The sequence below is a fragment of the Camelus dromedarius genome, chromosome 14 (genome assembly GCF_036321535.1).
Source record: "Camelus dromedarius isolate mCamDro1 chromosome 14, mCamDro1.pat, whole genome shotgun sequence".
Lineage (NCBI taxonomy): Eukaryota > Metazoa > Chordata > Mammalia > Artiodactyla > Camelidae > Camelus > Camelus dromedarius.
In genome coordinates, this window is record NC_087449.1 from 28,283,758 (window position 1) to 28,298,239 (window position 14,482).

At 36.3% G+C, this 14,482-nt stretch overlaps 1 protein-coding gene across 2 annotated transcripts in view; it reads left to right on the forward strand.

Annotated features, from left to right (window-relative positions):
• The first annotated feature begins 337 nt into the window (after nucleotides 1–337).
• MYSM1 (Myb like, SWIRM and MPN domains 1) overlaps nucleotides 338–14,482 on the forward strand; it is a 36,526-nt gene continuing 22,381 nt past the window's right edge. For both annotated transcript variants that reach the window (XM_010984567.3, XM_031465224.2), the window contains exons 1-8: nucleotides 338–424; nucleotides 4,098–4,173; nucleotides 5,711–5,781; nucleotides 7,626–7,703; nucleotides 7,797–7,820; nucleotides 8,956–9,034; nucleotides 11,722–11,820; nucleotides 13,354–14,120. In XM_010984567.3, the coding sequence (XP_010982869.3) occupies nucleotides 360–424; nucleotides 4,098–4,173; nucleotides 5,711–5,781; nucleotides 7,626–7,703; nucleotides 7,797–7,820; nucleotides 8,956–9,034; nucleotides 11,722–11,820; nucleotides 13,354–14,120 (1,259 nt within the window). In that variant the 5' untranslated portion in view covers nucleotides 338–359. The remainder of the gene's footprint in view (nucleotides 425–4,097; nucleotides 4,174–5,710; nucleotides 5,782–7,625; nucleotides 7,704–7,796; nucleotides 7,821–8,955; nucleotides 9,035–11,721; nucleotides 11,821–13,353; nucleotides 14,121–14,482) is intronic.

Genomic DNA, 14,482 nt, shown 5'->3' on the forward strand with positions numbered 1-14,482 from the left:
GGAAGGAAGGAAGGAACCAAACCAGCAGATAAGAAACCTTTACGGTTCAAAGAAGGTCTTGCTTGATCTTTTCAGCACTTTTATCCCCATTTTACAAGTGAGAGACGTGAAGCACCAAAGAATTTATCCAAGAGCATAATCTCTTCAAAACCCAAGCCTGGGCCACTTGCCAAGGTCTTTACACGTCAAAGGACCAAGCCCCAGGCCTCCTTGACATCTCTCCTCTGAAAGCCCCGCTTCCCGGCATGGGAGGGACTGCCCGACGCTTCAACCCCGCCCCGTGACGCACACGGCCCCGCCTTCAGGGCCTCCACCTCTCGCGGGATCTCTCGGGAGGACGGCTCGGGTCAGGTCCTATCATGGCGGCTGAAGAGGCGGATGTGGATGTCGAAGGGGACGTGGTGCCGGCGGCGGCACAGTCTGGGTGAGGCGTGGAGACCGGGTCTTGCAGAGACGGGGATGGGCGCGGATGCGAGGAGAGTACCCTAGAAAGGCCGCGGTTCTGGCAAGGGCCAAGGGAGCGGAAGACCATCCGCTGGGCCAGGTCTCCGGGCGGCCAGGGAGACGCCGCGCCCATCCCGCCTGCCGGCCCCTCCTGAGCCCAGCGGGCGGGTACCAGAGGCCAGTGTCGGAGGGCTCCTTCACCTTTTACCGGGATGCTGTGGGGTGCCCGCCGCGCCTGGCACATTCCACACTCTTTAGCAATTAGATTCCTTCTTGCATTACTGCCACCCTAGAATCCGCTCCCTTGCCGCCGCCCAACAATAACTAGAACAAGGGCGGCCCCTGGACGGGACCCGAGCTTACGGATTCCTTTTTCCATCACTTGCAAGCTGTGTGACCTTGGGCGTGTCGTTTTATCCCTACCAGCCACTGGTTTCCTCCGACACATAGGGGTAGTTGTGAAAAACTTGCCGAGAGGCAGCGTGACTTAAAAAAGCAGGACTTTAGGGTTGGACAGCTCTGGGTTCTCCTTATGTGTTGGCTGGCACTACCAGTTACTAGCAGTGTGACCTTGGGCCAGACGTTTACTTTGTCTAACCTTCAGGCAGCTCATGTATATGCTGACAGTCATGTTTTGTACCTCATGCAGTTATAGTGAAGATCTAATGAAATAATTATGGGATGTGCTTTAGAATAAGGCAGGTGCTCTGTAAATGTGTTCTTTACCATCCCGTTAACCTCAGGGATGGTATTGTGAGGACCCAGTGAGGCGTCACAGTTTCTTTCGTACCAGTTAAGCAGAGCAGGCCAGTGTGGTTTTAAACAGCAACCTCTAGCTTGAGAGATCTAGCCCTTTGACTCCTTGCTTACGGAGAAAGAAATTAATACATATTATTTTTAAAATATGCTTTCAGAATCTCCTTTCAGGCCTAGACTGGTCAGGAATCAGGAGACCTCAGTTCTAAACTCAGCTAGCTATGTTGCTTGTAACTATGAAGAACTTCATTAGAAATTTCTAGGTTGAACCATGTAAAATTGCCAATCTTAGACGGTTTTTGACCTATAAAATAGCAATTTCACATGGTCCAATCTATCAATAGGGAGAAGTGGAGAAGAGTACTAACATTGCCTACGAAGGGCTAAAATAATGGGTTTAAAGTTGTCCTGAACTCTGAAGCACTGAAAAATGAGAAATAATTAAGTTCATATAGACATTCTCCCTCAGATCTTTGGGCAAAACAGTCCAAAGTTATACAGTTGAATAGGAAGCCTTTAGTAACAGTCATTGTTCACATTTGTGTAGACTAAGTTAATCTTGACCAAGTGCTTTTATATGCATGATTTAATTTACCTTTCACAACAAGTCTATAAACTAAGTGGGAGAGATTCTTCAGTCCAGAGAGAAATGAGTTGGCCTTAGAAGCACTAAGGTCATCTTCTCAGAGCATTGGCTCTATCCTTTTTCCATAGGTTCTTCTTTATTTTCTGGTTGTATTTTATTTTTCTCCCTTTTTATCCTTTCCTTTCTCTTTAATTTTTCTGCTTGAGCCTTAGGTCTGTTGGTGGCACCTGTGATCATCTTAGTCTCATGCAACTAATAACAAAGATTACTGGTTCCTGATGGTCAGAGCCATTGCCTTACACAGCTCCAAGGCACATTATTAACTTTATATTCTGGTGAACGTTGCTCCCTGGTGTTGGGGTTCTAAGCGCATGGAATTTAATGTGAATAAACACTTAGGTGCCCCCTGAATTGTGTAGTTACAACTGATGATAACCTTTGTGGAACCCTTGAGGATTAACTGAAAACACTTTCAAGTCCTTGCTCAATGCTAGTTACCAAAGTTAGAAGATGGCATTGAAATGTTTTGGTTTCCCTTCTACTTCTCCTACCATTCTTTCTCATTCTCTTTCTGCTTGTTCTTTAAGTCATAGTTCCAAGGGATTTTGTCATAAGACTTGTCACTGACCACACAGTCTGTCTCTCAGGACTTAAATTTCTGTCTGTTAGGTTGGACCATATGAGATTTTGCCAATGTTTAGCCATTTTGACCTATAAAAATTAGTTTTTAAATTCCCTAATACATGCTGATGTTTCCAAATCCGTTACCAACCCAAATCTCTCTCCTGAGCTTCAGATCCATTTATCCAGTTCTCTGACTCTATCTGCCCTTGGATGTTCCACAAGCACTTCATTCTCAGTTTATAAACTTTCACCACCCAACCTGCTTCTCCAGGTTCCCTAGTTCAGTAAGTGACACCATCCAACCAGTCATGCAAGGCACAGACCTAGACTTTATCCTTTTTTCCTTACCTCTCTTCTTATCAATTGTCAAGAATGTATTGATTCTGAGGATCCTCTCGAATGTGTTCACTTCCTCTCAAATGTGTTCACTTCCTGTTCACACTGCTTGTTCTTGAGGTCTAAGTTACTGTCACCTCTCTCTAGTATTTATATAATCACACTCCCTCTTAATTGCTCCTTGTCTTCTTGGCTCCCTTCTATTCTTTTTTGAAGTTAGAGCAGTATTTTCTCACATCCAGATCTGATCATGTTATTCCCTTCAGTCCTCAATTGGCTTTATGATAAAATCTTTATTCCTTAACTCCTAGAGACCTGTGTGATACATGTCCCATCTACCTTGTTCATTCAGTGATTCAGCAAATGTTGATTATCTTTTATATGCCAAGCCCTGTGTATATAGCAGTTATCAAAACTAAATTCTTACTCTCATAGAACTAACATTCTTATTGGATGAGGCACACAGTAAACCTCTTATATATATATATATATATATATATATATATATATATATATATGCCATATGGAGGTAAACCTGTGGATAGATTTTTGCAATCTAAGAGGTACAAATTCTTACCACTAAATTAGGTCTAGGAAAAGTCAATAACTCAGAAACTTTAACTTCAAAACATACAGAAGCAAATATTAAATTTCATTTTATCATAGATTAAGCCTCCCCAAGCTTAACTATTCAACTTTTTGCATATGAAGTGAACATTGTGATTTTAGAGAGTTCTAATTATTAGTGAAGGGAATGAGAATTAACAAAGTTTAATCCCCTGTGGGCATAGAAAACCCCCCAAATAACCCAAGTTTTTTTTATATGCGTTATTAAAACATCAGATTTCTTATCTCTTCACTGTAGCGTCCGAGTATTTTCTTTTGGTTCTTCCATCTATTCTTGGGTTTTGTTTTTTTTTTCCTTTTAAGGGTGGTGCTATTGAAGGATGGCTTTTATCCTTTAGATGTAACTAAAAGAATTAATTGTAAAATTGAATTCCTGTGTACACATCCAAATGCATCAAAAGAACTCTGAAGTGTTGGTTCATAGCCGCAGAGCATGTTGTGGTTGCTGCTTTGGGGTATTTTTTTCCTTGTGAAATTGTTTACTCTTTGGAAACAAAAGAAGTGAACAGACTTAATGTTTAGCAGTTTCCATAGGGAGGCTTAAAGCCACTATATATTTCACAGAGCAGAGGTAGAGCAGGCATCAGCAATATTAAATCTGTTAAGAGGAGAAGGGAGCTAAATGTTTGCTTAACATCTGAAACCTGCCAGTCACTATGCTGTGTAATGATATTCATTAAGTGGTATAATCTCACTTTTATACCCATTTTCTTAATTATTACAGAAGTGATGAAAATACAGCATCTGTTTTACAAGATCACTATCTTGATTCATCATGGAGAACTGAGAATGGTCTTATTGTAAGTATTTTATGAAAACATCAGTGCATTAAGATATTACTTATTGCCCAGAGTACCTCTTTTTTAAAACAAACCAACAAACAAACAAACTTGGTGCTAGTTCTCAGCAGCCACAGGGGTAATATATTGAAACCTTTTTCTTACTTTAAAAATAGAAGGGGCTTATTCTTCTTTTGACTTTGAAAAATGGCTTCTTGGGAAACAGCTTTGGAGCCAGCTGGATTTAAGTATGACTTGGGGCTCTACTTATCAAAATTGTTAACTTCAGTTTCTTTATCTAAAAAAATGGGGATTGTTGCATGGTTCATTTCTTTATTTAGTGATTATTTATTGAGTACTTAGTATGTGCCAGCCACTAGGCCAAGCTTGGGGGATACAGCTGTAATCAAGACAGACACGGTCCTGCTCTCAGGAAGCTTACATTCTAAAGGGAGTCAGGTGGTAAACAAGTAGACTAATTATAGATCATGAAGGACATAAGCACGATGCTGACCAGGAGTAACAGGGTGGGAAACCGACTTTAAACTTGTCAGTGAGGGAAACTAAGGAGGGGACATTTAAGTTGAAAGTAATAGAGGAGAGTAGATATGTAAAGAGTTGAGGAAAAACATTTTAGGCAGAAAGAATAGCGTAAAGTCTCTGGTTGAAACCCAGTGTCTAGAATATAGTGGGAGAGAGGGGGTGGGGGTGACACCTGTGACAAGGTTGGAGGGCAACAAACAGCTCTCATACTTGTAGGAAGCAAGAGGGTAATTAGACTAGCTAGGAAACAGTGGTAGTAACCTGAGCAGAATTTGTTGGTTGCTTGGCCTGAGGTTGTGGCAGAAGTTGGCAGATTTGAATTATGTGCTAGAGGTAGAATTGCTTGGTATATTGGCTGTGGGGATTGAGGGAAAGGGATAGAACCAAGATGACTGCTGGGTTTCTAGCCAGGATAGCTTGGTGACTAATAGTGCTGTTTACAAAGTTGGGAAGGCTGGGGAAGAAGCAGGTGAAGGTATGTGATGCTGAGTTCTGTTTTGAGTATGTTAAGTCTGAGAATCCTGTTAGATATCCAGGTGGAAATTCTGAGTGTGTGGTTGGTTATAACAGTCTAGATAGAGCTGGGAGAAGAGACCTGAGCTAAAAAATTTTAAGTTTTGTTTGATTATTTAAGAAGAAATTGTGGCTTAAGGGAGAAAACAAAAAGAATTGTAAGTTTTAGAAATGGATGCAGTATCTAGCAAAATACCTAATAACCTAATAGTTCCTCATACATGATAGACATCATTACTTTATCATGGGTAGGAGCCTGAGTGTTGGAATCCAAGGCTCGAGTCTCTTCCACTTGAAACGTTAGTGAATGCATCGTGGATGCATCTGTGAAGTAATCATGCCTATTGTAGCATTATCATGGGAATCAAAGAAATGTCTTTGTGCTCAGTAAATAGTAGCTTTATTATTTGTAATCATTGTATTATGAATTTTCATTTAACAAAACATGATAATATCAAAATCAGTAAATTAAAAAAAAATGTATTCTTCCCTTTTTTAATAGCCTTGGACTCTGGATAGCACCATCAGTGAAGAGAACAGAGCTGTCATTGAGAAAATGTTGTTGGAAGAAGAGTATCCTTTAATGATTATGAAGAAAGTAAAGATTTCAGGGTTAAAAATCTATAAATGCAAAACTTATAAGAGACCACTGTTAGTTACTAGATAGTTTTATCTGGCCCCAGACTGCTAGTATATAATGTGTTACTTACCATTCTGTTTTACTGCTGAGTCTGAGATCTGACTTAATGTTTTTGAGTTTCTGTTGTCAACCAGTTATTTATACTATCTTAATATTGAGTAGAAATTATAGACTGTTTTAAATCAGCTAGAATCTTTAGTCCAAGTTCAAATCATTTAGTCCAAACCTCCATTTGCAGTTATATAAGCTGAAACCCAGAGATGTTAATTTGCCCAAGGACACAAGTAGAATGTGTAAAAGTTCTTCTACCATTTTACAGGTGTTCAGTGGGAAGAATCTAAGTAAAAAGTACAAAACTACAGAATGAAGATTTTTTCCCCCCAGAAATTGTAGATCATTATTCACAGTTCAGCCACTGGCTTCTTGTCCTTATTACTTTCATCTATTTGTGATTTTTAACTTTCTAAACTTTTTTGGGACTCTGTTTTTTTCTATGTAAAATGAAAAGACTGAACAAAATGTTTCTGATTTTATGATTTATAAAGATTATTGACACTAGTCTAATAAGTAGTGGTTTACTTTTAGCTCATCTGTGCTTCGTGGAGTTTTACCTCCTTTTTAAGCCAGAATTTCTGTTCTCTTTATTCTTCGTTATTGCTGTGTTGTTTTCAGGGTGTCGTTATACCCTTAATTATCACAGGTTAACCCTTTGTAGGCTTTTTTATTCTCTAACATTGCGGTTATAGCCAAGATGATTGCTTTTAAATAGAAAAATAGTGCAAGGCATATAGATCTTACTTAGTTTTCTAATAGCCACATTTGAAACAGGTGAAATAATTTTAATAATTTTATTTAACAGTATATTTAAAATTTTACTTCAACATTTAATCGATATATAAACATTGAGATATTTTGCATTCTTTGTTTTATACTCTTTGAATCTCAATATATATTTTATATTACAGTACATTTCAGTTTATACTAACCACATTTCAAGTACTCAGTAGCTACACATGTGGCTATTGGCTAGTGTATTGAACAGTGCAGTTCTAGGTTAATGAATACTTATTAGGTTGTCCCTGGTTCACTTCCGGATTTGGAAACAAAATGATGACAGTAAAAGCTATGTGAACTCTTGGAGGACAAGGATGATATTTTCTTGTATCTTTGTCCTCGGCACCCAGCACCTAGCATAGTGCCTGGTGTACACGATACACAGTCAATATTTGTTAAGTGAAGAATATCTTCAGACTCATCTGAGAGTATTGCAGTATAGGCCAGTGTTAAGAAGTCTTAGAGAATGGCTCCCTGATAGATTTGACCTATGTGTCTGTTATTTTTATTAGGGTAGAGAACAACCCTGCATTCAGAGTATTGTTTCCACTGAAACTCTGAAATTTCCCTGGGCAATCAGTCAGATTCACCTGTTACATTCCCCATATGTATTAGGAAAAAAAGATTTAAATAAGACATTGAGGATATATCTTAGCCACTTCTGATAGGGAAGATAAGAGAAACTAGCACTTATGTAGCTCACATTTTGTGCAAGGCACTGTGTTTGTGTGACTTCACAGGTAATATTTAATCTATATAACAACCCTGTGAGGTGTAAAGGTTTTCATCATAATTTTCGCAGACCTGAAAAGTCTTTTGAGAAATTGGTTCAGCTAGAATTCAAATGTGACTTTCTTAAGAATATGAATGCTACTGTATATAAGTCACATAAGAATTATATGACTTTATTATTGTTTTAAATATTTCTTTAATAGTTACACAGGTATTATTTATCCAAAAAGTCACTTCCAGAAAAATTCTGGCTTGATCACAAGGAAGATGATAAAAAATACATGAAGAGGTAAAATCAATTTATAATACTTTTAAAAGTCTGAATTGTATTTTTAAAAACTTCTTCACCAGCTTCCTTATTTTCTTTTTTCATGTGGTGCAGTCTGCAGAAAACAGCAAAAATCATGTATGTACTTACATTTTATACTTCAACATCTTCTTGGTTAGTTAAAAATTATGGGAAGATTAAGCAATAAGTTATAGTTGGCCTGTGGAAGAGCCCTCTTGACCTTGGGTTATACAGAAATTTAAATCACTATTTCTTATACAGATATTGGAATGTTACAAGGTAATTTTATGATGTTATTTATTTGTTGGAATTTTTTTATGGCCTTACATAGTCAATTCCATTAGATTATGGAAAAGATGGTTTTCTAGTGATTTGTGGGGAAATTTTTTTAAAGCTGCTCTCTAATATATTAGGAATTGACTTGATTTCTATTGGCCTGTCAGTTAATTTTCAGCCATTTCAAAACAAAAATTTAATTTGAATTTGTTTCAAAAATGATCTAGAGAAATTAAGAATTAACTGTTTTATAAACATCCTTTCCCTATAATTGAAGAAAATTTGATGTTATTTCTTGTTTCTAAACTTGGCATGTTTATAATCCCATAAAGAGTAGATTTGCGGATTTACAATTGCCAAGAGTTTGAGCACCAAGCAGACTTTGGCTTTTGCATTTTGCTGAACAAACAACAGCAACCAAAAAATGAAGTCAATGAAAAGATTAACGGTTTGCTTGAGTTAAATTGTTGAATTTCATCACTATTTTATTTTTAATTTCTTGAAGTCCTGCATTTCAAAAGCAGTAAATGTAATGCCGTAGTATTTTTACTTCTTTTCTGGCTTGATATTTACATAGATTTACATGGAAGAATCAGAGAGATAATACATCTGGAGCCACTTTAAACTCTTATATACCTCTCAGGATTTAGAAATGTACTAACATGTGCTGCTTTGTTTCCCGTCTAAGGGAGCCTATTTATTTGTTACCACATTGACTTCCTTTGATGTCTTTTAGTGTTACCTTCACTCAGACCCAAGGATTATATATTTGGGGGCTCCTATCCTGAGCTAGATAAGTATATAAGACAGGGTAAATCTGTTCCCCCAGGTCCAGGCTGCAGCCTTCTCCTTCTTCTTTTTAATTCTTAGACTCAAAGTATTGAATTTAGCCCATGGCTATCTATAACCTTTAGCTGCGTAAATATGGAATGTTCCATTTCAGAAATTTTTTTGCAATTCCTCTTTTTCCCCTCAGGGTACACTCTCCTACAAAACCAGCCAGTTACTCAGTAAAGTGGACGATAGAAGAAAAAGAGCTGTTTGAACAAGGGCTGGTAAATAGAGCAATTTTTAATTTATAGTAAAATAATTCTGGAAGCAAATATTGATAGAATTATAAGGTTAAATTAATTTATAGAGACCAGACATTTCTTTCTAATTACAATGATCACACCTATAGTTTTTCTGGTTAGAGTGATATTTGTAGTATAGTAAAAGAGAATTCTTTTTAACTCATATCTAAGTTACTAAAATAAATTTGGATCAATATTTTAGATTTTTTTTACCTTTTTTTTTTTTTTTTGGTATTAATAAAGCCCAAGAAATTGAGCTATATCTGTATACATGGTACCAACTACCCAGATTAAAAAGCAAAATTATTTAGTTACCTGATTTTTTTTCTTGGAAAAAAACATATATTTGGAACTGTCTGGGTGATCAGCTGAGTTTTTTTAAATTTAGATATTTGGCATTGTGCACACAGTCTAAATATTTCAGTGGATATAATTGAAGACCAGAAACATTTGTTTTGTATGAATGTTTCACAGAGATCTATTTAAATGGCTGCAAGTTGCATAATGGAAAAAATATGGATGCCAGTTTCTAATTATGAATGTACTCCTGAATGTAAAGGAGTCAGTAGGAGTCAATAATAAAGGAGTCAAATTTTTAACTGTCAATAGTAGATTCTGTCTTTTTTCTAAGGTACATGTTACCCAGTATTACACTAATTAATTTTGAAATTATATATTTGAATATTACATATGTAGAATATTTATGTAATATTTACATAGGAATCATGATGCAAATGGAAACATTGTTAATATTTTTACAAATGACAGGAAATAAACTATGTTTTGTGGTGTTTTATATAAATACATAAACTCTCTTGAAGGTTTTATCTCTTTGAGATTTTTCTCCTGTATTGTTGATGTTTTGTATATTAATGATGCTCTGTTGCATGATTGTCATTTATATAATCTAATTAACCAGTCATTTATTTAAGATTGCTGACAACTTTGGGTTTTTATCCCTTACCAAAGACCAGAATGTACATACACACATAAATGGGTTGTAAATTTTTCAGTTATTGTTGTTGACATTGTTGGTAGTTACAGGGACTATAACTGCATGGTTCAAAATTCAAATGGTACCTAAACTTTAGGGTGTTGTCTCTCTTTGACTCCTGTCTCAGCCTTTAGTTCTCTTTGCCTTGAGGTAACCATTGTCATCTGTTCCTTGTGTGTCCTTCCAGAGATATTTTGTCCCTGTATAAAGCAAATGTGTATTTATGTATGAACATATGTAGATATCTCTATATGTGTAAACAGATATTTTATACTTAGAATGTTTCCCCACAAAAATACATGGAACCGTTGGTTGTGTTCCCACCCTTGATAACCTGTTGATATCATTTGCTTGTAGACTGAATTCTCTCAGGCTTGAGAGAAGGAAATAACGTAGTACTGAATGATGAAGATTTTTCCTTCTCTGTCTTGTCCCTTTGCTCTGTTTTGAAACTGGTGAATGTTTTCCTTGCTCCTCTTGTCAGTATCCCCTCTCCAGTTTTCATAGTGCCCAGGCCCCTGCTGTCCTAACTAGTCACACTTCATCCAGATCTTTCCTGTCTCCATAAGTGCTTCATGCTACCAGGTTACCTATTTTCTTTCATCACACAACACAGATAACTAATTCTAAAGTAAGTTGATCTCAGCCAGGTGTTAGTTAAGAGCAATCTTAAATAATTAATTTATATTTACTAATAATTTTCCCAGAAGTACTTTCAGTTTTAAGAGTTTCTAATGACTGCTAGAAGTAAGTGTATAAATTAAGGTTTATCATTTAGGTCAGATCTTTGAAGACTTGCTACCACAAGTCATGACTGCCTGGCCTGTAAGTCTGGCCCTGGGGTCAACTTCCCTGAGTTATTGTGGGTTTTTTTTTAATCATTATTTCAATAGTTTTAAGAATTCTTAAAAAAAAATTAGGATTGTTGCACTCCTGTGAGGAATAGTATCTTGTGTTGGAGATGTAAAGGAGACTCATGTATCAAATAATAGACTTGATACCTGGAAATCCCATCTAGCTTTAAAATTATATTGCATTCTTTTCTTCAGAATACACCTGAGCTCCCTTAAGTTCTCAGTTTGTCCCTCCATAGCTTCAGTGATAGCAGGTACACAGCCTTTGACAGTGGAGGGGTATAGGGAGGTGTCAGTTGTGGATTGCTTCATTTGTGATTCACTTTTGTAAGTCAGTGATATCTGTATAGTGTAAAAGTATCTGCTATGGAACACGTAATGGATATTGTAACAGATGGAATCTGGAATCAGATGGAATATATTTTGAAATTAGTGTCAGAACATACTCAGTTGATTCTGTAACTGGAAAATATGCCTGCCTTTCAGGCACTTTTTTTTTTTTAAGTTTTCTTAGATTTGGAACATCATAATGTTCGATACTAATACATACTGTTAGGCATGCATAGAAGTGATGGGTCTTCATTTAGATAGCTATAAAAAGAAAACAAATTTCTAATTCATCTTGGTCTGTTTCTAGAAATCAAGATTCCAAAAGAAGAATGTGGGCTTTGATTTTAAGTCTTAACCATATATGAGGCTTCATTGTGTGCTTTAGAAAATAAAGATGAGTTGTTATGGTTTTTGTTTTTTTTTTTAATGTGGTAGTTGTTTGGAATATTTAGTTAATCAAAAGCAATTTCTTTTCCATTTTGATAACATAGGCTAAGTTTGGCCGAAGGTGGACCAAAATTGCAAAGCTGATTGGAAGTCGCACTGTTTTACAAGTGAAGAGTTATGCCAGACAATACTTTAAAAATAAGGTAAGCAAAATGTAAATATCCTAGTGATAATATTTAAAATAAATAAAATTAGTAAGCAAAACATACTTCTTTAATTCAGGCATTAAAGCCTTAATGTTCAAAGTTTTTCTAGAGAAAGTAGTTTATACTCATAATAAAGTACCCTATAAATGTTTGTCTTCAGCAATCTCAAAGTGTTTCCTGAATGTATTGGGTATTACTATTAAATAGGTATTATATTAATCCGCGTAACTTCATGCAGTTAAATATAAGGACAAAATGTTAATTGTTCCCAAACATCTTATAAAGCTAGTAGTATTCCAAGGAGAAAACCTTAGAGGGCATTATTTCCTGGAAAATTTTAAATATTTATATTAAACTTTTAAGAATGATTAGAGATTAGGGACCATAAATGCTAATGTGATTGTAAAATATTTTCAATAGCAGTATAACTTGTACAATTGTTGTGAAGAATTATCTGACAATTTTAATAAATTGTAGTGTTCAGAAAGGTTTATAGACTAGTTCTTTAGTCTTTCAAGTATTTGTACTATATTTACACCATGTTGTTTTGATATTTAGAATTATTCTAATATGTTCTGCTTGAGTTCTGGCAACATAATGATGTAGAATTTCTAAGTGTCTTAAGTGAAATTTGGGGTTTTCTTTTAATGTAAATACAGTTGACCTTTGAGCAACATGGGTTTGAACTGAGCAGGTCCACTTATGTGCAGATTTCTTTCAATAGTAAATAACTGCAGTACTGCAGAATTCGTGGATGTGGAATTGCAGATTGGGGGAACTGCAGATACTGAGGAGCCATGTATACGGAGGGCCAGCTATAGGTTCTGTGCAGATTTTCCAGTGTGTGGACAGTTGACGCCCCAACTCCTGCAGTGTTCAAGGGTCAACTGTAATGGGTTTTACCCTGTATATAAGATTTATCTAACTTAGTGTCATTTGGGCATAGGAAGTAAGTAATGGAATGGATTCATCATAGATCAATCATCTGCTCCCTCTTTTAAGCAGCAAAAATATTTTCAAGATAGCTCACCAAGGTGAAGGCATTATGGAACAGAATACGCTTAACTTAGTTATTCCTGTTCCCATTCTTCTCAGACCAGAAAATGCGGGGCACCTTGGAGTGTCAGTTTTACTCAAAGACTTGAGGTGAAAGAGTACGTTTTAATATTAAAAGAAACATTAATATAATAAAATAATGCAAAATTTTATGTACATTTTTAAGATAAAAACAGGAAACTTAAATAGCAAGGTTAGTAAAGGCTATTTCAGGCTAAATGTCCAAAACTCCTTTTCTCTCCTGCTACCCTTTACTTCCCTTCTACATAGTAAGCCAGTTAACCTCAGATACAATGATGATCTTTTTACATTTAAAATGCAGTTGTAAACCCTTTAAAGAAAAGCACAGTAAAGGTGTAATATACCATTGACATGTACTCAGTTTAATAACTCTGTATTTATCCTATTTTTTGTGCCAGTGATTAAATTTTAAAATATTAATATTATGGGGGTTTTATCTTGATTTTTAATAAGGTAAAATTAGATGTTCCAGAAAAGGAAACACCAAATCAGAAGCACGTCAGTGATTTTCAGGTGAAAAATGAAGGTGAAGGCACAAAAGCGTGGACACAATCAGGTTTATGGGGACGTGCTGATCCCAACTTGAATGCTGTAAAAATTGAAAAGTTATCTGATGATGAAGAAGTGGACATCACAGATGAGGCAGATGAGTTGACTTCTCAAACTCCCCAAAAGAATCTTAGCAGTGATCTCTTCTTAGACATCCGTAATAGTACAAGTCATGAAACCAGTCAAGGAGAATTCATTGCTTCTGACAGCCGGGAAGAGCCCATTTCTAAATCTTCCAAGGAATGTCTTCAGAATATAAAAGAAAATGAAATGGAAACACTTTCAAGCTCAGAAGTTACATTTCGAACTGAAAATCAGAGCACCGGTGACCAAAAATCAGTTGAATTAAATGATCAGAAATGTAATGAACTGACAAAAACCTGTGATAAGCATGATGGAAACGGAATAATAGATGATGCCAGGCAGTTGCCTTCTCCAGAGCCTTGTGGAGTTCAGAAAGACCTGAGTGATAGTGAATTGCTTTTTCATTCCTGCCAAATGGAGGAGAGCCATGAGGAAGAAGAGCTTAAACCACCAGAACAAGAAGTGGAAATAGATAGAAATATCATTCAAGAAGAAGAAAAACAAGCCATTCCTGAGTTTTTTGAGGGGCGCCAAGCTAAAACACCAGAACGCTATTTGAAAATTAGGAATTATATTTTGGATCAGTGGTAAGGAGAAAGTATATTTTATATGCCATTTTAAGACTTATGATACTCTAGAGTATTTAATTAGGCCTGTGCAGAATGTAGTGTTTTACATTGAGTGTTCCAGAGAGCTTTAACTTGTTAATATATTTCAATAGGCAAAGCTTAAAATTTCTCATGGTGAAGCCTTTAGAAAGCTTTGGTAAATATTGTCATCTATAGCTATCTTAACCCATCTGTCTGTCCTTTAAGAGTCTTTGTACTGGAAGAAAAGGGGTGGAGGATTGCCTCAAGAAGCAGCTTCTTAGGACGAAGTCAGGAAGATACAGAAAACACTACTGCCCTGGGAAAGGGGGAGAATGTCTTTCCTAGTTTATGATGTACTT